Here is a 27,536-nt window from a genome sequence, read left to right as displayed (position 1 = left end):
ATTATGGCCGCGATATTTTGAACCCCCCTCTATTTTTCATTGGTATTGGAGAGGGGGTTCAAAATATTATGGCCGCGATATATTGAACCCCCTACCTTTTTCCAATTCCTATTGGAGAGGGGGTTCAAAATATTATGGCTGTGATATTTTGAACCCCCCTCAATGTTTCATTGCTATTGGAGAAGGGGTTCAAATATTCCCTTTGGAGAGGGGTTCAAAATATTATGGCTGCAATATATTGAACCCCATACCTATTTCCAATTCCAATTGGAGAGGGGGTTCAAAATATTATGGCCGCGATATATTGAACCCCCTACCTATTTCCAATTCCCATTGGAGAGGGGGTTCATAATATTATAGCTGCAATATGTTGAAAACCCTTCTAATCATGGTACTCTTCCAAGTCCATGGCAGATGCGGTCACAAATGAATTGATCAGTAGAAACTCACAATTCCCAAATTGTATTACATAACAGGGATATTATACAGGCTGATGTCAGCTATGAAGGGAGCTACTGTTTACCTAGCTACTACCGGTATGTATACACAGTACACAGGCGTTAGCCCCCTTTTCTCCCACCTGGGGACTACCATTTAGAGTAACCTCCAAGGATACCCTATTTTCTAGGGGGTTCAATATATCACAGCCATAATATTTTGAACCCCCTTTCCAATACCAATGAAAAATAGAGGGGGGTTCAAAATATCGCTGCCATAATATTTTGAACCCCCTCTCCAATGGGAATTGGAAAAAGGTAGGGGGTTCAACATATCGCAGCCTTAATATTTTGAACCCCCTCTCCAATACCAATGAAAAAAAGGTAGGGGGGTTCAAAATATCGCGACCATAATATTTTGAACCCCCTCTCCAATGGGAATTGTAAAAAAATAGGGGGTTCAATATATCACAGCCATAATATTTTGAACCCCCTATCCAATGGGAATTGAAAAAAGGTAGGGGGTTCAAAATATCGTGGCCATAATATTTTGAACCCCCTCTCCAATAGGAATTGGAAAAAGGTATGGGGTTCAAAATATCGCGGCCATAATATTTTGAACCCCCTCTCCAAAAGCAATGAAAAATAGAGGGGGTTCAAAATATCTCGGCCATAATATTTTGAACCCCCTCTCCAAAGGGAATTGGAAAAAGGTAGGGGGTTCAACAAATCGCAGCCATAATATTTTGAACCCCCTCTCCAATAGCAATGAAAAATAGAGGGGGGTCCAAAATATCGTGACCATAATATTTTGAACCCCCTCTCCAATGGGAATTGTAAAAAAAAATAGGGGGTTCAATATATCACAGCCATAATATTTTGAACCCCCTCTCCAATACCAATGAAAAATAGAGGGGGGGTTTAAAATATCGCGGCCATAATACTTTGAACCCCCTCTCCAATGGGAATTGGAAAAAGGTAGGGGGTTCAAAATATCGTGGCCATAATATTTTGAACCCCCTCTCCAATAGCAATAAAAAATAGAGGGGGGTTCAAAATATATTTTGAACCCCCTCTCCAATGGGAATTGGAAATAGGTAAGGGGTTCAATATATCGCAGCCATAATATTTTGAACCCCCTCTGCAAAGGGAATTGGAAACAATAATATTTTGAACCCCCTCTCCAATAGCAAAAAAAATAGAGGGGGATTCAAAATATCGCGGCCATAATATTTTGAACCCCCTCTCCAATGGGAATTGGAAACAGTAGGGGGTTCAATATATCGCGGCCATAATATTTTGAACCCCTCTCCAAAAGCAATGAAAATTCGAGAGGGTTTCAAAATATCGCGGCCATAATATTTTGAACCCGGGGTTCAATATTTTATGGGGGGGTTCAATATATCGCAGCGATATTTTGAACCCGGGTTCATAATATCGCATAATATATTGAACCCGGGTTCAATATTTCGCGGTATCAAAATATTATATGACACCGGGTTTGAATTAATTAATGTTTTACAAATTTTTGTTTCCCGCAATTTCAAACTACTGTGATTTGCTGCAAAATGAAAATATCGCGATCTTTACTGCTATACAGTACATCATGCTTTTTATAATTAGATGTTTCACAAACTCTAGGCCCATAAAACATGTTCTGTCTTTAGTTATATGTCTCTTTGCTACATCCCTAATGAATAAATGTGATCCGCCATTTACCAGCATTTCTGCGCATGAGTGCGGGTAAACCTAGCATTGAAAACACGATGGAAGAAGTTTGTTTACAAATTAGAATCACGTTTTTCATGTCTTAAATTCTTAAATCAAATGATACTCAAGCATTATTATTCCGATATTCATTAATGTAGAATGATATAAACTGTTAATTATGTGTGTGTGTGATATGAAACACAATTTTAGCATCATCGACACGGTAAACTGAGTAAATACAACCTCTTCCTGAATGATGAACACATTGAGCACAAACCTGACTAGCAAAATCCCTACAACTCCATGATGGAAACTTAAGTTTAATTTGGCTTTAATTCCTATTCCATCAATCTACAGGGTCTCCGATGACAATCTTCTTTTTGTTCCTATCCTTGTCAGTATATTTTTTCTTTCATTGCCAAACTTAATGGTATACCTATCTTTCTCGTTGTCGCCATTGTTGTTGATAGACCAAGATGGATGTCACATGACCAATTTAAGGCGGGGTTATTAAAATCTTTTGTATTTTTTACCATACTGGTAAAAATTAAAAAATATTTTTTTGAGTTCTTGTATCTTTGTTATGCGATTGACTTATAAAGCGTAATTTGTGTGAAAGTCCTATCTTTTAGTAATGAAATGAAACAAATAATCACATCTTATTGTTATTCACTAAAACTATGCCACATCTTTAAACATTTTACCAATATAATTCTATGTTTTAAACTTTAAACACCTCTTGGGACCCTAGTATTAGTCCAGGGATCACGATTTTAACAATTTAGTATCTGCATCATTTGAAGATGCTTGCATAGTAAATCACAAATTGTAGCATTGTAGTTCTTCAAAAGAAGATTTTTAAACATTTTCCCTATATATTTCTATGTTAAACTTTAAACTCCTCATGGGGCCTCAGTAATAGTCCAGCCATCATGATTTTAAGAATTTAGTATCTACATCATTTGAGGATGCTTGCATAGTTATCTCACAAATTGTAGCATTGTACTTCTTAAGAAGAAGATTTTTAAACATTTTCCCTATTTATTTAAACTCTGAACTCCTCTCAGAGCCTCAGTACTGGTCTGGGAATTGCAATTTTAACAATTTATAATCTACATCACTTGAGGATGCTTGCATAATAATATCACAAATTGGAGCACTGCAGTTTTTGAGAGGAAGATTTTAAACATTTTCTCTATATATTTCTTTGTTAAATTTTGAGCCCCTTTTGGGGCCTAAGTATTGCTCCGTCTGTCACAATTTTTACAATTTAGAATCTTCATTATATATATCAGCTTTGGTGTAAATATTGGCATTTCTGAAACAGTGGTTCTTAAGAAGAAGATTGTTTTAGAGATGCGCTAAGGCATGCCCATTCTATTTTTTATATTCATTAAAAGAGCAAGTTCACAACCTAGAATGAAACCAATGATAGAGGGACTACCAAATCGACGATTAAACGTACACAATTATTACAGTATAAAACAATTCAAACTAATATTTACACTAATCAGGATATTTCATTTTTCTCCACTCTCTTTCAAAATGACCAAAGTTATGGTAATTTTTCTATAATTTATTGTATAAAATGTTGTGGGATATCATTCTTTTGACTGTTACTTTCACCCATCTCATATCCTTCTATGTTCAAACTGTCCAAATTTAAGATCATACCGGTAAAATTATTATTCACGAATCTATTGCATAAAATTGAGTGTATGACAATGCATAAAACAAGCTGACATACGATTGATAGTGTCCACATCAAGGGCTATAACATTGCGGAGTTGACGAACAGGCATCACAACATCAGCAAAGTATTCCACATCTAGAGATACTTTCCTTATGTCTGTCCTACGTGCAAATATCAGGAAATTGTTCATTTCTAGAAAAGAGACAAAACTAATGAAAATGTAATTAAGTTACCAAAACATGTTAAGGAATACTGTACATATTAGTAGAGCACAGAACACATTCCTTTTTTCAGATTAGGGACTCACCAGAGTTGCAGGTCCTGTCATCCTTTTTTAACAAAACTCCTGAGGGACAGGCACATGAATGTCCTTGGGGTAAGGGGGCCACCAGACACAAATGACTACAGCCTCCATTGTTCACACTACAGTCCGTGTGAACTGCAATTTAAAATCAAGTTATTTTTCAAAAAGTTCAATACTTCAACAGCATCAAAGACCATATGCATATAGGTAGAAGCCAGATAAATTTATAACTTCAATCCAAGAATCTGATTTATTTACATTATATGCTGCAATTGATCTTTGCTGTAATTCCGTTAATAATGAAACCGTTTTAAAATACAAAATAGTATTTTTCTTATCATTGAACAATTGCTTGCATTCAATATTTTAACCAAACCCAATGTTAAAGGAATAGCAAAAATAATGATCTAAGCTAGTATAAAGTTTGCGATCCTGACCAATAGCAATTCAAGGCATATATACTGTGGAAGCAGACATATTTGTTGGGATTTAATTTCATTAATTTCATTGGCAGTAAAAATTAACGAAATTAAATCCAGGACAAATTTCTAACCTAATCTTAATAAATGCAGAGTTGATACGCGATAAATTTTAGGGATTACAAAAAGATGAAATTAAATGCCAACAAAGTTGTATTTAGTTTAAAAACAACAACATTTTAATCCAACAAAAAACATGTGCCTCTACAGTATATCTATAACTTTAAGAAAAATAAAGTCTCAACTTTCTTTCAAAAACTACATGTATACAGAAGATTATAGGTTTGAAAGAATGACAGAATTACAGACTAAATCAATATGCCTTCACACAATCAACCTTGAGGGGTAGGGGGCATTAATTTAAAACAAATTGAGCATTACCCTCAGGACGATTTTTGTGGAACATCATAACATCCCAGATGTCCGCATAGTTAGTTTTCAAGACTTCGATATGAGAGCCGTTTGTTTTGTCAGCAGAATAAAGTCCTTTTTCTCGGCGATCCGTCCAATAGATTTTGTCCTTATATACAGTTAATCCAAATGGACTTTGTACTTCTACTGAGATCAACACCTATTGAAAATATCAAGATGTTTCAGTACAGTATAATGCATTAATGAATATTCGTACAAAATGGAGGCATGTTTACATCCACATTAAAAGATCAGATCAAAAACGCTTTGTATTACCCACTTTGCTTACAAACAAAAACATGGTTTAAAACAGGTAATTATAAATTATCAAATAAAGTCATGTTGCACATTACTGTAGCAATAATAGATTTGAAAAGGATGTACAGTTTCCGAAAAAAAAAAAAATACCAGCACTTGACTATCACTCGCCTAAAGACCCATATTATTCCACTAGGCTATCAGTGGAGTAAAATTGACATACCTTCTTATAAAGTGTTGTTTAATCAGTACAAATAAGAATATCCTTTCATGATTATAATCAAAAAGAAAATTAATCTAAATTTTCAATTAACAAACAAATTTTTTCCCAGGGAACATTTTTTTCCTGTAGGAGGTTTTCTAGAAGAAAATAAAAGTCATGCAATTTTTGAAAGTTTCAATGCTCTTTTTAATGCAAGCAATTTTTGATTTGTGATTTGTTTGAAACATATTTTGTAAGTCCTGTTTAACAAATAGAAATCAAAATTATGATTTGATAGACTTAAGGTATCTCGAACTTGGCGGGACTCAGGAAAAACTTCGAGATATCTGAGGGTTCAAGATATCGAAGTTGATGAAAGTTGGTCTATAATGTTTCTATAGATATGCCTACACATATTATGTTAAATGCATATACACACATGTATATAGTCATTTCTGTTATTGTAATTCATAGTGTATAATAAAACACAAAAAGATTTTAATTTTTAATTGGTAGATTGTTTATCAGATATGATCTGAACTAAAGATTGACTCTCTGGTACAGATTTATATAGTACCTCAAAAAGTATTTAATTCATTCATTTCTTGATTTCTTTTTCACTTTAATGTGTTTAGTATGCTTATGCTATAATATTTACAAGCTTTGTTTAATTATCATATGATCCGATGTCACTATGTAAGCATGGTCCATAACCTGGCTTGCCTAGTTATAGAATTATAGAGAAAGGGTTTCAACAGCTTGGGGCTATTAAGGCATGAAAATCACAGGTGACCTCAGTAAAAGCACGTGCTATACTAACAGATCTGTTCAATACACCGTAAAATTGTGTTTAAGTGACTGGGGCCATCAATTTACTTTGAGATAAACAGGGTATTCGAGATTTCCATGTTCGACATACAAGGTTTTTCTATAATCACATATATAGTAAAAATGGCCGGGACCACAAATGTATCTCAAGATATCCGTGGTATTCAAGATATCAGTGTTCGAGATACCGAAGTTTACTGTATCTATTTAGTTATAAATGCATATTTAGATTAATTCCCCTTATTAAATGAATTAAAAAATTATAATATTCAACAAAGCTTTCATTTCAAATTAAACTGTTATCTTAAAATTGCAAGCTTACAGTTCTTGAGACACATGTTACACATTTTTAATAATTGGTCAAAGCAGAGACCAAACTGGTCCCCTCCATTTAAAGTAATACATATACAATGTTCTTCTAATCTAATTTTTTTTTTGGGGGGGGGGGGTCCATAAACCTAGTTTTATTATCCCCATAAGCAATAATAAGTCAGATATCTTCTTAGTATGATTAAAGCATTGGTTGTACCTTTCTGTTGTGGCCATCTACTGTGGAACATTCTATCCTGCTGGTTCCTGCATCTGTCCAGTACAGGGTTTCCGTCTCTATGTCCAGTGCCAGACCATTAGGCCACTTAAGTCCTGATCTAATGATCACCTTTCTACTTTTTCCATCCATGCCAATTTTTTCAATCTTAGGTTTTTTACCCCAGTCAGTCCAAAACATATAGCTACAATAACAGCCAATGTTTAGTTTCTTCATGTAACAAGGATTTTGAGCAAGCATAGTAAATGTACATGTATAGGTAATACTGTCCTTTACCAGTACCTCCATTCCTTTCAGTCATGTCATCTAACTGCTAATAATGATTCACAGAAATTTGGAAAATATATTTGCTACTTTTTTTTTCCATATAGAACACTGAATATACATTACAATTATAATTACAGCTGTATATAATCATTCAAATATCAAACTTGACATTCAACTTTATTAGAGAAAATAGGAAAAGTCCTGCATATGATGCAAAAGAGATATGAAAGCTTGCTATTTAATTCGTCATATATGACTATTTAATGATATAATGAACTCTGGAAATCGGATACTCTTGTGTCGCATTCAATACCATCACTATGTTTTGTTTCTAGATGTGTAGGAATGAGGCAGTACCCTGTTTCTGGGTCCACTATGATGTCACGGGGTTGATCCATGCCCTTCCACACAAGCACAGTCCGCATGCTGCCATTTAGGTTGGACACTTCTATCACATCCAGTTCAGCATCTGTCCAGTACAGCTTTCTGCCCACCCAATCCACAGCTATGCCTGCTGGGACAATCAACCGACTGTTCACCAGCACCTATTTACAGAAGTTCAGAGTAATGTGTTGAGAACAGAACATACAGTCACAAGCTATAAAAGATTTCGCAAAAATGGCCAAAGTCAAATCAGTTTTGCAGGACTTTTAAAAGAATACAATACATAAATTGAAGAAAACATAGGTAATCACAGATTACAAAGCTCACCGAGACAAGGCGTCATCTTTTTTAGACCACCTTTATCATGTTATATGAAAATCATAATTAATGATCTTGGATATTAATGGATAAAGTTTTGACAAAATATCGTACATCATACGCTAACAATAGTTTGATAATCATATGTTCATTTAATACAGTATTGTATGATACAATGTTTATTATTAGTAATACAATTATAATATAAAATACGATATTGCATCCTATGCTACTTTACAATACTGGTATATATCATATGATACAATATAATACTGTAATATATAATGATACAATATGATATTGTTATTATACATGGTATGGCATTGTATCAAGATATAAAATATGAAATATTTTTGAATCGTGTAAAACATTATTCTATTTGATCAGATAATACAATATTATAACTAGTGGGTATTGTTTTTTTACAAAAAAAACACATGTCTCCCCTTCTCCCCAAGGATTGTAAAATGGGGCAAATTTAACAATTGAAAAAGAATGATGTCAGCTATATGTTACCCAGACCCAGACAAAATGTTATTATCTTTTTCTTAATTTGACCTTGAGTAAAACATGGTCAAGGTCATATATAAATCAATAGTACACCTAAGTGTATTATTATTCTTCTTTGTTTAAAGTTTGAAGTCCTTCTGTCAAAGTATATTCAGAAGTTGAACAATGAAGTTTTTTTTAATATGACCTTGAAATAAAAATTATAGGTCAAGGTCAAAAATTTTGAGAAGGTTTAACTAGATTATATACCATCTATCTATGATACAAGTTAAAAGTCTGTATGTTAAAGGAGTCTTGTGTTATGGTCCAAACGATATTTTTTATGAAAAGCTTGACCTTGAAAAACAAAATACGTCAAGATCAAAACTTTTGGTGACGTGCACTCCTTCTCAATACCATCTACCTATGTTCCAAGTTTGAAGTCCTAATGTCAAAGGGTATTAAAGTTATGACCCAGACAAAATTTTATTATTTTTTCTTAATTTGACCTTGAGTAAAACAAGGTCAAGGTCAAATATTATTCAAAAGTACCTAAGTGTTTTATTATTGTTCTTTGTTTAAAGTTTGAAGACCTTCTGTCAAAGTATATTCAGGAGTTGAACAATGAAGTTTTTTTCTAATATGACCTTGAAATAAAAATTCTAGGTCAAGGTCAAAATTTTTGGTAAGGTTCAACTAGATTATATACCATCTATCTATGATAAAAGTTAAAAGTCTGTATGTTAAAGGAGTCTTGTGTTATGGTCCGAACAATATTTTTTTATGAAAAACTTGACCTTGAAGAACAAAATAGGTCAAGGTCAAAACTTTTGGTGGCGTGCACTCCTTCTCAATACCATCTACCTATGTTCCAAGTTTGAAGTCTTAATGTCAAAGGGTATTTAAGTCACGGCCTGGACAAATTTGGATGAAGAAGAAGAATATGAAGAACTAGATTCGATCTCGTTGCGAGCAACGAGTGGGTCTTCAGTGAGATTTTTGAGTAGAGAAGACGACTTTTAACACGAAATTGTTATTCTATCCAAAAAAATAGGAAATTTTTTTTCCGGCAGTCGGGGCTTGAACCCGGGTCGCCTGGGCCATGTCCACGACTATATCAACTGAGCTACTCGGGCTCTCGCTTCAGGACTTTCACGCTTAATTTCTCGAGAACGCCTTGATCGGTTTTAAAACAAATTACATATTCTGAATCAGTAAGAGAGTCACTATCAACTGTTAAAATTTAAAAAAGAAATATTAAAAAATAAAAAAGTCGAAAAATTTAATTTTTAAAATTTTTTTCCTTTGACAAAAAGAAGTGACGGCGGACACTTTCTTGAGAGTGTTGCGCCAGAAAAACAGTAGGTCTATCATCTCTGAAAATTTCAGCCTTATATCTTTACTCATTTTTGAAAAACCTGTCAGACAAAATTGACTTTTAAAAATCGTAAAATGACGATAACTTCCGAACGGAAGTGAATTTTTTAAAAATTTTCCGGCGGTACAAACTTCAGACGGCGGGGCATCTTTACTGATAATTTAAAAGAAATCGAACGAGTAATCGCCGAGAAATCTTCTGCACAAAATGTGTAAGGAAAAAAAGAATAATAACTAGACACGATCTCGTTGCGAGCAACGAGGAGGTCTTCCGTTCGATTTTTAGAATGAAATATGACATCATCGACTTTGATTTTCGACAGCAAACATGTTATGGAAAAGGAGTGAAGTACTAATGCTTTATTGTATTGTTTTTGTATAAGTTCTCTTGCTTTTTTAACCTAATCTAGCTTTAATAACCTTTTCACAAAATGGCTCTCATTATAGGGCTATAGATAAAAGATTTTAGAGCTCTTTGATCCCCTTATTTTAGGGGCAAGTCCCTTTTTCTTGGATTCAAATGAAAGGACATTTAATTCTGAACACATTTTGTCAGCAAGTGTTTAGAAAATTTTTGGCCGCTAAAAACCCTTAATTACGTAACACATGATAAAATCATTACATTGCTTGAATATATGACTATAAGATAAACACATTTGCTTCTATAACATTTCACAAAATATTTCTCAGTAAAGGGCTACAGATTAAAGACTTTAGAGCCCATTGGTCCCCTTTTATTAGGGGCCAGCCCCTTTTTCTTGATATGGAATGAAAGGTCATTAAATTCTAAACAAATTTTGTTCAACACATGTTTAGTAATTCGTTACCGTTTTGGAGATAGATGAGAAAGAAGGTTTCAGGGGCCGGTCCCTTATCTCCTTTAAGGGGCCGTTCAACAAAATTTTGACTGTTGCAATTTGTTGAAAACATCATTTTGAACAACTTTTCTTTTATACTGCATTACAAAATATTTTTCCTTTCTGAGATAAGGGTGATCAATTTTTTTTACTTTTGGCCCCTAAAAACCCTTAATTTCGTAATATATGATAAAATCATTACATTGCTTGAATACAAAACTATAAGATAAACACATTTGCTTCTATAATATTTCACAAAATATCTCTCCGTAAAGGGCTACAGATTAAAAATTTTAGAGCCCTTTGGTCCCCTACTTTGATGGGCCAGCCCCTTTTTCTTGATTTCAAATAAAAGGTCATTTAATTCTACACAAATTTTGTTCAACAAGTGTTTAAAATTTCGTTACCGTTTTGGAGATAGATGAGAAAGAAGGTTTTATGGGCCGGTCCCTTTTCTTCTTTTAGGGGCCGTTCAACGAAATTTTGACGGTTGCAATTTGCTGAGTACATCATTTTGAACAACTTTTCTTTTATACTGCATTACAAAATATTTTTCCTTTGTGAGATATGGGTGATCAAATTTTTATGACTTTTGGCCCCTAAAAACCCTTAATTACGTATTACATTATAAAATTATTACATTGCTTGAATACAAAACTATAAGATAAACACATTTGCTTCTATAATATTTCACAAAATATCTCTCAGTAAAGGGCTACAGATTAAAGATTTTAGAGCCCTTTGTTCCTCTAATTTGAGGGGCCAGCCCCTTTTTCTTGATGTCAAATAAAGGGTCATTTAATTTTACACAAATTTTGTTCAACAAGTGTTTAGAAATTCGTTACCGTTTTGGAGATATATGAGAAAGAAGGTTTTAGGGGCCGGTCCCTTTTCTCCTTTTAGGGGCCATTTAACGAAATTTTGACGGTTGCATTTTGTTAGGAACATCATTTTGAACAACTTTTCTTCTGTACTGCATTACAAAATATTTTTCCTTTGTGAAATATGGGTGATCGAAATTTTGGACTTTTGGCCCCTTAAAACCCCTAATTACGTAACGCATAATAAAAAATTAATAATGTATAGTTTTATTAGTAAAAGATGAACATTTTTGCTTCTTAAACATATTACAAAATATTCTCAGTAAAGTGCTATGGGAGAAAGACTTTAGAGCCCTTTTGGCCCCTAATTTAAGGGACCAGCCCCTTTTTCTTGTTATCAAACGGAAGATCCTGTAAATATTAATTTTATTTGCTCTATATGTTATGGTAAAATATTTTCAGGAAAGGAGATAAAGAACGAAAACCATTAAAAATTACGTCGTTTTTTTTAGACTCGATTTTCGGGTACAGGCGAGCTTCGACGCCTTTGAAGCCAGACAACCACAAATGCCTTTAAACACATCTACAATCTTTTGTCTACAATCCCTGAAAATTTAAATTCAAAATCTTTTTTCGTTTAGGAGGAGATAGCAGGACAAAATGACCCTCTAAAAATCACTAAAACGTCAATATCTCCCTAACGGAAATGACGTCATTAAAATAAAAAATTATATATAAGGTTTTTATCAATATCTACAAGATCTGAAATTTTCACGAAAATCGGTCAAGTCGTTTTCAAAAAATCGCTTGTACAAAAAAGCGTAAGAAAAAAAAAAATAAAAGGGAAAAAGAAACAAAGCAATAACAATAAGGTCTTCCGTTGGAAACGGAAGACCTTAATAATAATAACTAGACACGATCTCGTTGCGAGCAACGAGGAGGTCTTCCGTTCGATTTTTAGAATGAAATATGACATCACCGACTTTGATTTTCGACAGCAAACATGTTATGGAAAAGGAGTAGAGTACTAATGCTTAATTGTATTGTTTTTGTATAAGTTCTCTTGCTTTTTTAACCTAATCTGGCTTTAATAACCATTCACAAAATGGCTCTCATTATAGGGCTATAGATAAAAGATTTTAGAGCTCTTTGATCCCCTAATTTAAGGGGCAAGTCCCTTTTTCTTGGATTCAAATGAAAGGACATTTAATTCTGAACACATTTTGTCAGCAAGTGTTTAGAAAATTTTTGGCCCCTAAAAACCCTTAATTACGTAACACATGATAAAATCATTACATTGCTTGAATATATAACTATAAGATAAACACATTTGCTTCTATAATATTTCACAAAATATTTCTCAGTAAAGGGCTACAGATTAAAGACTTTAGAGCCCTTTGGTCCCCTTTTATTAGGGGCCAGCCCCTTTTTCTTGATATGGAATGAAATGTCATTAAATTCTAAACAAATTTTGTTCAACACATGTTTAGTAATTCGTTACCGTTTTGGAGATAGATGAGAAAGAAGGTTTTAGGGGCCGGTCCCTTATCTCCTTTTAGGGGCCGTTCAACAAAATTTTGACGGTTGCAATTTGTTGAGAACATCATTTTGAACAACTTTTCTTTTATACTGCATTACAAAATATTTTTCCTTTCTGAGATAAGGGTGATCAAAATTTTTGACTTTTGGCCCCTAAAAACCCTTAATTACGTAACACATGATAAAATCATTACATTGCTTGAATACAAAACTATAAGATAAACACATTTGCTTCTATAATCTATCACAAAATATATCTCAGTAAAGGGCTACAGATTAAAGACTTTAGAGCCCTTTGGTCCCCTAATTTGAGGGGCCAGCCCCTTTTTCTTGATATCAAATAAAAGGTCATTTAATTCTACACAAATTTTGTTCAACAAGTGTTTAGAATTTCGTTACCGTTTTGGAGATATATGAGAAATAAGGTTTTAGGGGCCGGTCCCTTATCTTCTTTTAGGGGCCGTTCAACGAAATTTTGACGGTTGCAATTTGTTGAGAACATCATTTTGAACAACTTTTCTTATGTACTGCATTATAAAATATTTTTCCTTTGTGAGATATGGGTGATCGAAATTTTGGACTTTTGGCCCCTAAAAACCCTTAATTACGTAACACATCATAAAATCATTACATTGCTTGCATACATAACTGTGAGATAAACATATTTGCTTCTATAATCTATTACAAAATATCCCTTGGTGAAGAGCTATGGGTAAAAGACTTTAGAGCCTTCTAGGTCCCTAATTTTAGGGGCCAGTCCCTTTTTCCTGATATCAGCCGAAAGGTCTTGTTAATATGAGCCTTTTTTACATTGCATGTTTTATTAAAATATTTTCCAGAAAAAAGATAAAGAGAGAAAAGCACAAAAATTCACGACGTTTTTTTAATGTCAATTTTCGAGCCCTAGCGAGCTTTGGCGCCAGAAGTGCTAAACTTACAAAACAACAACCATGCAAAACTTCAATCTTTCCTTTACCAACCGTAGAAATTTGAGCTTAATATCTCTTATACTTTAGGAGAACGACAGAAGACAAAATACCCATATAAAAATTAGAAAAATCTCAATATCTCAAAAACGGATGTGACGTCATCAACACAAAAAAAATTTAATCAGGTTCAGACCAATATCTATCGTATCTGAAACTTTCATTGAGATCGGCTGAGCCGTTTCTGAGAAATCGCATGCACAAATATAGGAAGAAAAAAAATAATAATATGTCTCCCCTTTGAAAGGGGAGACATAATTAAGGAATAAGGAATCATCCTTTGAGTATTATGAGGTGATAATTTTGGTCGAGGTGTGATCAAATCCAATAAAGCCGTTGGATAATGAAAAACGTCTTAGCAACATGGCATATTATGGCAAAGATTTGAAATTGAATAAACCCACATATTAACATTTTTTCAAATTTCAAAATCTTGTGAGGTAACGTCATTAATTCCTTTATGGCACCCCACTGTATTTATCAACATTAAATACAGGAACAGAACATATAGCAATTTACTGTTTAAAACAAGTTATTATAAAACATTCTTACACTTGTCTCATAATTTCACTAACATGTAACAAGTACTGGATAATTTATTTACATCTAACTTGAATCTGATCCATAAAAAAAATCTTATTCAATGATTTCACATAGCAGAGATGAACAAGATGAAATTGTTCACTCCCCACTATTAAACCTGTTCTACTTAATCTATCTCTCCATCTAATTAAACACAACCTTTTTCTAAAGGTACTGTAATATCTGTGTACAATTGCAAGAAGCATCTCCCAGATTTTGAAATCTCGTTCTTTTGATTTTCAGATGGATGTAAACTATTTGAGACTATGACTAAAATTTGGTTTTTACATTTTTTAAAATTCCCATGATTTGATGCGAAAGGGTTGAGTCGAGAAATTAAGTACTCATGTAGAATAAGGAATCTACTGTATCTATGATATAGCAAGGAACAGCTGGGTTACCCGTTCTTGAGTTCCATCCCACTTGGCGCGACTGATGGTCTTATGACTTGTATCTGTGTAATAAACATAGTCTTCTTCCGCATCAAAGTCCAGGCCAATCACGTGACCCACAGAGGTCAGCGGGATGATGGAATCGGAGTGGTCCACCCCTACAGCTGGGTCCATGTTCATTCTGCGAAGTTCTGATGAAGTTGAATACAGCAGAAATGTGGCCATGTCTATTAATAAAAGATCGATTTATCGCATATACATGTAATAATTCAAGAAAACTGAAAATTTCAAATCTCCAATTTGGTGTACAGTTATTCATCTGATCAAAGAAATAAAACTACTTAAGGTTCCTCGACACATCAAAATTTTATTTTATGGATCGATAGAGAATCTTTTTTGAAACATGATTCCACAAAACAGAGATCAATATCGGCTTTCAGTTATTTTATACGAATTTTTTTGTATTTTTTCAGTGAAATAGGAAAAACTGTTTTGCGGACAAACATAATATATTAGAGCTTAAAACTTGTTGTCAATTAATGTGTAATATAATTATAAATAAATTCATGCCAAAGATCGTTTGGTCAAGTGTTTAATTTTTTAATTAAAAAAATATTTCTGAAAATCAAAATTGTAATTCTTTAATATCTTTTTAATCTATGGATAAAATTTTAAAAATAACATATAGTCACATAAACTATTTACTAAACAATGACATTTTACAAAGAAATTGAAATGAAAATGCGAATTTTAGAAAAATTGCTATTTATCAAATTTGAACCGATCCCGATTGAAAAAAACCTGATCCCGATCAGAATTATTTTAAAATTGAAATTTTACAAATAAACTGCAGTTTTTTTTCTAAGTAATTGATATAAATTATAAAGTTAGTAATTGACGAAACCATTTTACAGCTAAACAACCTGAATTTTTTGCAAAATTCTGATTCATTCTAACTTTATGAGATTTCGTTCGGGATCAGTTTAATTACAATCGGGATCGGTTCGATTTTAAAATTTTCCATTTATACTTTAATTTCACTACTTGGTTTCAATTTCTTGTTGAAATATGATTGTACAGCAATTGTTAAATGCGAGTAACAGTTTATCTGCAGTTTTTATCCATAGATTTAAAAAATATATACATTCAATCCTTTTTTTCATTTTCATAAATAGTTTTTTTTCAAAAATATTTCAAAGTTTATCTGGCCGTTTTTGATACATGTATTTATAGATAATTGTATTGTGCATTTATTGATAACAAATTTTTAGCTCTAATATATCTTGTTCGCAGCTAAAACGATGTTTCCGGTTTCTATAAAAAAATACAAAAAAACTCATATAAAATAATCAGAGGCCGATATAGGTGTCATTTTTGAATAATCATTTCTCAAAGAGAATTCTTCATCGATCCATCAAATAATGCATTGGTGTGTCAAGCCACCTTAAGTAATGGTGAAACGATTGTCGCCGACGATCGATTGTCGATCGTTTATGGGCTGCCGATTCCGATTATCGATTACGAATTTTATGATCGATTGTCGCTACAATAAACATGTGTTAGAGTAAAACGAAACAAACACGTACGCATTAATAATACGATGGTAGTCATGATACAATTGAAAACGAAACAAGAGAAAATGGCGTCCGAGGTCGACGAAGAGATAAATAACAACGAGATGGAAATATTTCCCTACCCGGGGAAGGCAAAATCTGATGTGTGGAAGTTCTTTAGCTTTCTCAAAAAGACGGATGGTCCACCGATAAAAGCTAATTTGGACATGACTACGGCGATTTGCCGAGTATGCAAGTTTATTTCTAATGGAAAAAAATGTATCTCTTATCGAAGTCCTTTATTGTTATTTTTTGTTATTAATGCAACAGAGAGTTGTCTTGAAATGTTGAGATTAAACTCAAATTACTTAATATGTGTTGTCCTTAGTTTGTTCTATGCATAAAAAATGCTAAACAGAAATTGAATTTTGTGAATAATTTATTTACTGATTATTTCGATCATTGATCGATTATGCTTCTCCGATTTTAACCGATTATCGATTTTAAAATTTTTCCGATTATTCAACACTAACCTTAAGTGAGTTGATTTTATACTAAAACTGTTGTTTGACCAATGTCTCATTATTGCAAATTCTGTGTCAGTTTTGATAGTTTATCGGAACAGGAAGTCTAACTAGAAAACTGACCAGTCAGGAAGGGCCCCGCTATGACAATTAATATAGAGAAGTGAAAAAAACTTTGAATTCCATCCTCTTTATATTAACAATGATGAAAAATAAATGCCCGGCAGAAGATGTAAAGAACTGGAATATATAGGATCTCGTGATTTGTAGTTGGATATGATTTTCATCCAACAATTAAAGTGTTTTTTTCTTGAGCCTTAGTGAGGGGATAAAACACACAAGTTGGATAAAAATCATATTATACTACAAATCATGAGATTCTATTTATCCCATATTTTATACACCGCAATCAATGTTTACACTGTTTATAAAACTCTACATTATTTTTACTTCATTATGCCTAGGCAAATCCCATTGTAAAGTTACAACTGTGGAATATCAAAAAAATATCCAATGAGTCATATCCACGGGATAAAGTGGGTTAACATGGGATGAAATAAAATTTGTTAAAAAAACAAAGAATTGATACCAATGCAATGATACCTAGGCTTTGCCTCTATTCAATAAAACTATCATAACCAATATAATTTTAACCAAAAAAAATATGAATATTATATTTCAAATCCATATTTCAAAGAATGTACACAATACTACACATCATTCAAAATTGACCTTAACTTCAAAACAAAGTTCATTTGCAGACACAGGCAGTGCAGTAATTAATCTCAATGTGACAGATAAAGATAAAGCTTAGGATTTTCTTCCTGTGGAAGGTTAATTAATCCCAAAGGACAAATATTGCACAGCCTTCCATGTATACAATGGTAACATTCTCAGCAGTTATCTCTCTTTGCCCATTCATTCTCAGCAGTTATCTCTCTTTGCCCATTCTTCTTATGCATAGTTAGGAATCTACCCCACCACCCCAGCTCCAAACCAGAAGACATAGAGAACCAAACTTAGCATCAAAATATGTATTTCTGCCTACTGAACTACCATACCAAATTTGAACTTGATTGGGCAACCATAAAAAAAGTTATTAGAAAAAAACAGGAAATTTGTGGACGGAAGAGTGACAGACGGACGGACGGACAGAAGGACGGACGGACAGAGTGATTACTATAGGGCACCCACAAATCCTTGCGGGGCCCTAATAAGATTTAATCTGCTATTTTAGCCTGTTGCTCTTGAGGTAATTGTTTTGTTTTACTACAGATTGTTTTTTTTTCCAAGTCCTGATGAGTAATGTTGTGTATTATAATGGCTGGAAATAATTTTAGGTAGAAATTTTGTTATAACATATAATTTGACTGCATGTTAAGGTTTCAATGAATAATAGAAACAATCTTCTCTTTCATTAATCTCATGAACAGACAGGTCCACTTAACTTCTGGTGTTAGTGTGACGGCACAGAGAGGATTTGTTTTAAAAATCAACTCCCAAAGATATCTTGATGCCTAAACAATATCATTTGACATACGCAGCATACCATTGGTGCAGTTGTGTCCATCAGACAGCAAGTGTTGACCCGAGGGACAGGCACAGGTGAAACCAACCACACTGGGCAAACACAGGTGACTACAGCCTCCATTTGTCTGACCACATCTGTTTGGAGCTGAAATAAAGGGGTGATTCAATGCATCAATATGTATCAATATTTAATGGTCAAATTTGTTGGCATCTGAACTTCTAGTACATATTTGTCCTATAAATTAATACAGTTTTCTATAAGAGTCAATTATTTAAAATTAAAACAAATAATACATTTAAAATGATTTCCGTTTTATAAAACAGATGGACTAACCAACTGGGTAATATTTGATTCGGATAATTGTATGAGAAAAATGGAAAAAACTTCTGTACATGTTTTACTTATGTAGTGGGTTATGGGTCAATACCTTGCTCTTCAATACGGAAAAACAGGACTGACAGACCAGTCAAAACATTATACCTCTCGCAACTTCATTGCATGGGGTTTAAAAACCCTCCAGAAAACAAAACATTGGCTAGTTTACTCAGTGCTTACACTCAGGCTGTCTCTGAGGATGGTAGCTGTGAATATCCATGGGGAAATAGAGCCGGTTGTAGACAGTCTCTACGTCATTTCCCGTAAACTTGTTGGCTTTGTTGATGCTTTTGGTGTGCCAGTCTGTCCAGTATAACTCGTCCTCAAACAGTGTCAAAGCAAAGGGGTGAGGCAATCCTACAAAATCACCAGGTCTTTATTCCCACGAAAAAACTCATTTTCGTTGTTGTGTACAATGGAAGATTATGACAACCATAAGATATATCAATTATTGATCACATCCAAAATAAAGTTTCTGAAATAATCTCATTCCCATGTAATAATTCAATGGAGAGAAAAAACCATCCTGACAAAATGAAAGAAAATAAAAATCAAATTATACATTCATGCTTATAAATTACCTGTGTATGAAAGTGAACCCCTTGAAAAAAATTTCATTATATTGTACATTGTTTATTTTTAACATATAAAATGCCCCCTTCTTGTTTACATTTTTAGTTACATAAAAATTCATTAATATTTCACCAACAACATAAAAAAATGATGCAATTTCTTTTCACTACTTTATTCCATCTCTTATAGAGGCTGCATAGTCAACAAAGTTACCCACCAGATTTACATGTACCTCAAAATTGGAGGTGTTATTTGAAGCCATAAACTTTAATCTAGTCAAGAAAAATTCCATATATTTTAGATCTAAAAGTTGAACATTTTCCTATATCTTAAGGTAGTATGGGACACCTGTTGTTATTAATGTAGATAAAAGTAAATTAAATTGATCAAAAACATAAAATATTTTTTTTTAAATTTGGAAAGGTAAAAATTATAAAAAGCCCACCGCCGGAATCAAACTCCTGACTTACATTTTTAGTTTATGCTCTAACCTATTGTGCTACGCTGTTATGTAACAACTTTGGGAAAGAAAACATCTAGGTATAAAATTTTATTTGATGTTATTGTTTACAAATGTATTTCATAAAGTACGTCATAATATGGAGGTTTCAAATACCACCTTCAAACAAACGTCTTTTATCAAAGGAGATCAATATTTGGTAGTCTAAAAATGTCCATGACCATCCAACCCTCTTAACTACATAAGTCTGTTACCTGTGTTAATGACAGTTCTTCGGAAGGATCCGTCTAGGTTGGCACACTCGATGACATGGTGCTTGGCGTCGGCCCAGTACAATTTGTCCGTGGCATAGTCCAAGGTCAGCCCATTTGGCCAGAACAATGAGGTACTGGTGATCACTACCCTTCTACTGCCGTCCATATAGCTCCGTTCTATTTTTGGTACTTGTCCCCAGTCAGTCCAAAATAACATCCTACCCAAATACAATTAATTTCATCCTTATCAAATAATCATACCCTTACAGGTAGAATATGAAGCAATTTTATAATAGGATTTCATGACCAAAAAAATTTATCACACTACAAGAAGTTATAACTCCTTTATCATAAAAGGAAAAAATTACTTACCCATGTCTAGGATGTGCAACAATGGCTCTAGGCTTTTCCATATTGTCCCATATCAGTACTTTGCGATATCTGTGAATACCTAGATCCATGACTTCTATGACTGAAGTTCCAGAGTCAGTCCAAAACAGTTTATTGTGAACCCAGTCCAATGCCAGTCCACCTGTACCAAAAGACAACCTTTTTTAAGAAACAGATGTAAATATGAATTGTACTTCACACCTTAATAATTATGTGTTTAAAAAAATGTTGATTATGTTCTTTGAAAGAAAAAGCCAAAGAGGTTAATTATAATAACATGGTATCATCGTTTACCAGGACTTTCCAGGCCATACTCCACAACAGGCTCTGCTTTTGAGCCATTAAAGAAAGCCCTCATTATTTTGTCCAAGGCCACATCCGACCAGTACACATGACCGTCTCTCAGGTGGAAATCCAACGCAATCGCATTCTCCAGACCTTGCAAGATGGAGTCATGCTCAGCATTGTCTGTCAGCACTCTCCTGATGTCAACTCTGTTTGCAAATATCAGATACGCCTTTCCACCTGCAAAAGTAATATCAACATACTGTAGGATTTCTTAGTTTTGACCAATATAGGATCTGTTATCTTAACATTTTAGCATCTAATTATGAGGAGGTTAATTCATACATAACCCAGTAAAAGGAGTATCATTTCATATAAATAAACCTATACAGTCATGTACTTCACAATAGATAATACAAGAAACAAATTGAAGCAATTGTGTAAAGCACAAGAGGCCAATGGGCCACATTGCTCACCTGAGCAACGATAGACATCATAAAATCAGCTTTACAATGCAGTATAACATAGTTTATCAATGATCCCATTTTTGTCACAGGATGATTTATAGTCATTTCACATATTGAGCATAATAGTTCTCAAGAAGATTTAAATCAAATGGGATGTAAACCTACATCAAACTTGTGAAGCCAAGAATTATCCAGGGGCCAAAGTCTAAACAATTTTAAAGAATCAATAATTTGTCAATATGCTTGCATACCAGTAAAACAATATATTAAAACATTTGAGTTTTTGAGAATTTGGTGAGATTCTAAAAAAACAAGAGATGTTTCTAAAACACTTACGCCCCCCTCCCTTTGAAACATCTGCGAAGAAAATGAACGGAAACTACAAATAATTGAAATTTTTCTACATCCAAGGCACATTACTCTGTCAAAAAATGCTTGGTCGTACCCAAAATTAAACTTGACTTAGATATTAATATGATAAAGCTGTATACCAAATTTTATTTCAATATGAGCATGCTTTGCGAAGAAAATGAACAGAAACTGGAAAAAATAAAAAATTTCTAAACCCAAGGGGCACAACTCTGTCAAAAGTTGCTCGATCTTACCCAAAATCCAGCCAGACCTAGATATTATTATGATAAACTTGTATACCAAATTTCATTTCAATATGTTCTGCCTCTGCGAACAAAATGAACGAAAACTACTAATAATTGTAATTTTTCAATGTCCAAGGGGCACATTTTGAAAATTGCTTGATAGTACCCAAAATCAAACTTGACCTAGATATTATTATGATAAACCTGTATACTAAATTTCATTTCAATATGTACATCCTTTGTGAAGAAAATGAATGGAAACTGTTGGTGAACTGACCGACCGACAGACAGCAGCAAAGCAATATGCTCTCTCTTCTTCGAACAGGGGCATAAAAATTCTCTCTATATATTCCAATGTAAAAATATGACCCCCCCCCCCCCCTTGTGGCCCCACCTTATTCCCCGGGACCATTATTTTAACAAACCTGACATTTTAATATTGTATCATTTCATCAAAGAATAGAAACTTTATAGCTTAAACAGGTGTCTACACTACTGCAGATAACTACATATATTTTATCATCCTTTAGGTTGAGGGAAAAGGTAGTGACCTTGACCTGACCTTTATGTGAAAACAAGAGGGTCAAATTTGATTAAACTGATAGAATCATAAGGTTATATGTTATGTTTGACTGTGTCAAAATTACATGAATTGCTTTTATATACGGTAAGAAATATGTCTAATAACAAGAGGACTCCTTCCTTAATCTATGGTCTGGTTGAGAAGTGGTAAGACAATGATTGTTGTGAAGTTAAAGTTGTCTTAACCTGGTATGCAGAATAGGAAATCTCATAAAATTCCTCATCAAGAAAGATTTAAAATTAACATGATTCTGGAATGATTACAAGAATATGTTTGATTTATTTTTCTATCCAATTTCTACAACAGATATCCTTTTGTTATGAAATTCATAGACTATTTCATTTTATAAACTTTAAGCTTAAGGTAACATTTTTAACTTATCAGCTTCAAAATACAAGATTGTAACTTTCTATTCATTTTACTCTGCATTTAACATATTTGCCAATACCTATAAATATGAATTTTTAGCAAAAGGTGAGTGAAAGTAAAAAATATTTAAGCGCTTTACCATAACATGGCCAAAAATAAAATTTCAAACTTCACCTCTGTAAAAGTTATAATTGACAGAATGATTAGAATAAATCATTGTAATAACACACAAAAAATCACTCTTTTAAAGACATTCTCTGTTTTTATTGTTTACCAACACCAACATGAATATTCTGCAATCACTGCATATTACTGACAAAAGAAATTCATTGAAATTACATTAGAAATACCAATACTAGTATTGTATTTAAGATTCCACCATTTTTTATCATTTTTTAAGCACATTTCATATTCAGTCTAGTTCAACCACATACTTTGTTTGTGCAAAGCTTTGAAGCTCTAGACAAGTGCGTCTGATTGAACAAAACCAGATAATAGCTCTACATACAATTAACTGGCATCAAAATACATCATTAAAGCTGTTTAACAAATTTATGCATTTCCTACCCTCAGCCTTGCAGCCCCTCCCATCAGTCTTTAACTGGTAACCAGGGACACAAGAGCAGTTGTAAGAGCCCTGGGTGTTTGTACATCTCTGACTGCAGGATCCCTCCCACTGGCACTCATCAATATCCTGACACCTTCTCCAGTCTCCCAGCAGCTGGTAACCTTGGTGACAGGAGCAGTGAACTGACGTCTGCTTCATCTCACAAATTTGGTCACATCCTCCATTACCAAGTGTACAGGAAGTTTTCCCTGTCGAATCTGCTTAATAATTAAATTCAAAACTACTTATATTGGTAACCATAATTCTTTTTTATCATTTAGCCTATGTAATTTTCAAAATTTTAAAAAATATCTGAATTTGTAATTCTACTAAGTAGAAATTTTCCCTTTACTTAAATTCCTTATTTTACAAGAGTACTTAATTCTGTTTTGTGCTTTGTATTAAATCGTAAGAATATAAAATCATGAGTGTCAATTTCTTTTTTTATAATTTCATATAGTTCAAAACTGTCTGAAAAGCGAAAGCGATAAAGATTTTAAAATCTTTGAGGGTTGCTTCTCATGACATTACGCAGATATAAATTCCTAGCGTTTATTAAGGAATCACCAGTACAAGGATATATTTAGACAACATACCACATCCCCTTTCATCTGATTGGTCCTCACAATCACCCACACCATCACACTTTTTCTGGTTACCTATACACTGACCATTGGAGCAATGGAACTGATCAATGCTACAGATATGGACGTCGGTGTACCCTGCATGAAGTCAATATATTGTTCAAAACATATGGGAAATTGCAAAAATAGAACATGTACATGTACTTTATAAGAACTTTTATTATATACCCAATCAATTTTCCCTTCTTGATACTGTCAATTTTACAGAGTGTGATCCAATTTTTTGGATCACCACACTGTGGTTTTCCGAATCTGTACCATCACTCTCTGAAACTGATGATGTAGTCTGCATCGAATAAAATCTGTATTTTAGTGCGTTTTAAGAGAGTTCGTTTCAAAAAAGCATTGTTATATAAGTAAACCTCATACAGTAGATTTTAAAAACAAAGTTTTGTAATTAAAACTTTTAAATAGACAAGGGTATATAATAAATTTATCATTATAACAGTAACTTGATCCAAAGAGCCGGATCACATCTTGTTGCCAGGCGCAGATCATCAGATCAAACTCGATGCTTCGCGACATTTTGATCTTATGATCAGCGCCTGGCAACTCGACATGATCAGACCCTTTGCTTCAAGTTACTGTTGTAATAATATATATTTTTCTGATTGGAGAAAATATTGACTCTGATAACCACTGGTAGGGGACATAATAAAAAATGGCCATTGGTCAAGGTAAGCCATTGATTTAATGGTGGCAAGCAAGACAGTTTTGACTGTACAGTTATCAAATATAGTATCATTAACCAAAACTTTCCAGAAAATGCCATCACTTACGACAGCCAGCTTCATCCGAGCCATCTAGACATTGTGCCATGCCGTCACATCTCTGCTCCTTGTCAATGCACTGACTGGACCGACACATAAACTGGGTTGACTTGCATGGATCTACAGGCAGAACAAGTGTTATCCTCATCAAGAATTACTCAATATTAAAAATAAACTACATGTATCTCTGATCCTTGTTATATCAACAGCCTATCTACATGGTAAGAGCCAGGCTTTAATAAAATGTTTGTTGTCCATCCTTACAAGGTATGGTTTTAATTTCAAAATGTTCATGATCAAATAATTATTTATAAAATATTAGCCCATCAAGAACAATTGTGGGTATATGAAGCATATCAATAGACTTGAACCTACTCCTCTTTCCTTTGATAGTGAAAGCTTTCAGGTCCATAAGACCCTCCATACTGGTCATGAGAATCTCGCGGTCCGGCAGGAAGTAAATGTTTACTCGCTCAATGGTGCGTTTCTGCCAATCACTCCAGTACAAGTAATCTCCTACAATACATATTGGAATTAAAGCAGACTCGCAATGAAAGATAATCTACAACAGACATGAAGCAACCTCTGTTGCTGATACCATTTATATCCATTTGAATATGTAATACTACCTAGTATTTGAATAATTGATATCACTATAGTCTTTCCCAAGATATTTTGGATTCACATTTTGCTTAATTGCTTGATATTTATAAATACCTCAGGGTTCAAACGATGTTCATTCAAAAGTATAAAAAATTTCCAAGATTTCTCAGTCGAAACGCCCCTGTTAGCGTATCAGGTTTCAATACAATGCTAAAAAATGTGATGTCTACGGAGATTTTGTATTGCAGCAAGCCCGGATGATAACGTTGAAAAATGGCACGATGTATTCCGAGTGTATTCCGAATGGAGTAAAGATGTAAACATTCCACATTATAAATCTCCGTAAGGAATCTGTTTTCGTTCCTGTGAATTTTTCTGAGTGACAATTGATAATGTGTCAATGAAATTATCTTGGAAATTATCCCTTTCAACTATTACAAGTGCACTTCTTTCACAGGTATGTGTATTTTTTTTTTAAATCGTCCAAATGTGCTGCATAAATATCTTGGGACAGACTATAATTCGAATAGATGATATCATCTATTCATTTTGAAATGGTGGTATCATTTACAGGTGAATCTCGATAACTTGAACTTCAGGGGACCATGATTAAACTTTGAGATATCAAGATCGAGATCAACAGACGAAAAAAAAATTATAAATCAGGAAATTTTTGTTCCGGTCATTTTGGTTCTAAAACTAGAGAAGCTGGAAATTTATATTTATAACATGGAAGGATAGTCTAACATGATTTCTTTCATATTTCCTGCTTTCTTAATTACAGAATATTTTAAGTAAAGAGAGGTTTTAAATTAATATAACATAATTTCCCCAAGTTGTGGAAATTGATAGATCAGTTACAAATTACGGTTTGTTCCCGTTTTGCACACATTTGAAAATTAGGTATCGAAAAAATGTGTGCGAAACGGGAATTTGACCAGGTGAGATAATTGCTTAATTGCTATAGTCTATATCACAGTTCCTGTAAGGGCAATTGACAATGAAATAAATAAAACATATCTACTCGCAATTGATATTTACATTTATTTTATGTTACAATATAACTTGCATAGAAGCACATTTACATAATAATTGACATCCATGTTCTGAAATTTAATTTTTAACATCGATTTGGTCATCAACAATTTCATGAATTTCTTTAAACAAAAAAGATTATTGCAAAAATGTTGTGTATGTAGTGCTTTTGTTTGACTTCCTGCCTTTAGGAAGTACATTTACACGCTACACGTTTGAAGAGAAAATATCATAAATTAGTATTTATTTATTGCTTTTGCTTACATAAATGGAGGAAATGTGTCTAGTGAAAACGCTGCTAATTATTTTTCATTTATGCTGTGGCTTGAATAATCGAAGAGAATACTATTAGACAAATTAATATATGACGATATGATGATAAATAGGCAATTTTATATGCTTCAAAAACTGAAAATATTTTTTTCACAAAACCTATTAAATGTAGACCTAATTCATACATTTTCAACCTTCTTCAGTTTGAGGTATATCGAATCAATATTTAAATTATTATTTTTGTCGGAATTTATTGAGCTGCTGATTTGAAACTCCAGAAAAGTGACCCGCAATATACTAAGGCGGTGATGTCGATCATAAGATCTACTGTCAAGGCTGCTACTCCGAAGATTGAAATATTTTGTGATAAAGGTCTGTTTCTTTTCATAATAATCTTTCTGTTGATACCTAACAACCAATTATAAACATGCGATTTACATATTTTGCATCTACAATGTAAGTTGTAAAAAGAGACACGGACTACCCCATATGACTCTCTGTGTAGTTTTCCCCTTTATCATATAATTATACACTGAATCAGCTTCCAATTGGCCCGGGACCAGCAATTTTTCCTCAATTCATCGAGTTTTATATTTAAAGTAAATGAGCAAAAATGTAAAAGTCAAATCATCTAATCCTTATTTTTCTTATCAGTGAGCGGAAATTTAAGACTAAAAATATTAATTTGATCTTTATTTTATCAAATGAAAAAAAAATTGTGATAGTTATTAGTTATAAGACTAAAACACAACAAAATATCTAT

The 27,536-nt window shown here is 33.3% G+C and overlaps 1 protein-coding gene across 2 annotated transcripts in view; it reads right to left on the bottom strand.

Annotated features, from left to right (window-relative positions):
• LOC128167239 (low-density lipoprotein receptor-related protein 4-like) overlaps positions 1-27,536 on the bottom strand; it is a 76,781-nt gene that overhangs the window by 28,914 nt on the left and 20,331 nt on the right. The window contains exons 13-27 of one of the 2 annotated variants that reach the window (XM_052832837.1): positions 25,238-25,378; positions 24,872-24,982; positions 24,045-24,170; positions 23,409-23,669; positions 20,836-21,066; positions 20,524-20,683; positions 20,152-20,369; positions 19,045-19,221; positions 18,508-18,633; positions 14,891-15,108; positions 7,494-7,681; positions 6,852-7,053; positions 5,005-5,194; positions 4,148-4,279; positions 3,895-4,032 (exon numbers count right to left, since the gene is read on the bottom strand). In XM_052832837.1, the coding sequence (XP_052688797.1) occupies positions 3,895-4,032; positions 4,148-4,279; positions 5,005-5,194; positions 6,852-7,053; positions 7,494-7,681; positions 14,891-15,108; positions 18,508-18,633; positions 19,045-19,221; positions 20,152-20,369; positions 20,524-20,683; positions 20,836-21,066; positions 23,409-23,669; positions 24,045-24,170; positions 24,872-24,982; positions 25,238-25,378 (2,619 nt within the window). The remainder of the gene's footprint in view (positions 1-3,894; positions 4,033-4,147; positions 4,280-5,004; positions 5,195-6,851; positions 7,054-7,493; positions 7,682-14,890; positions 15,109-18,507; positions 18,634-19,044; positions 19,222-20,151; positions 20,370-20,523; positions 20,684-20,835; positions 21,067-23,408; positions 23,670-24,044; positions 24,171-24,871; positions 24,983-25,237; positions 25,379-27,536) is intronic. The other variant, XM_052832847.1, reaches the window with a different exon arrangement.

This window comes from Crassostrea angulata, chromosome 1, assembly GCF_025612915.1.
Source record: "Crassostrea angulata isolate pt1a10 chromosome 1, ASM2561291v2, whole genome shotgun sequence".
Taxonomy (NCBI): Eukaryota; Metazoa; Mollusca; class Bivalvia; order Ostreida; family Ostreidae; genus Magallana; species Magallana angulata.
Note: the sequence above shows the minus strand (reverse complement) of the source record. Positions and strands in the feature narration are given on the sequence as shown.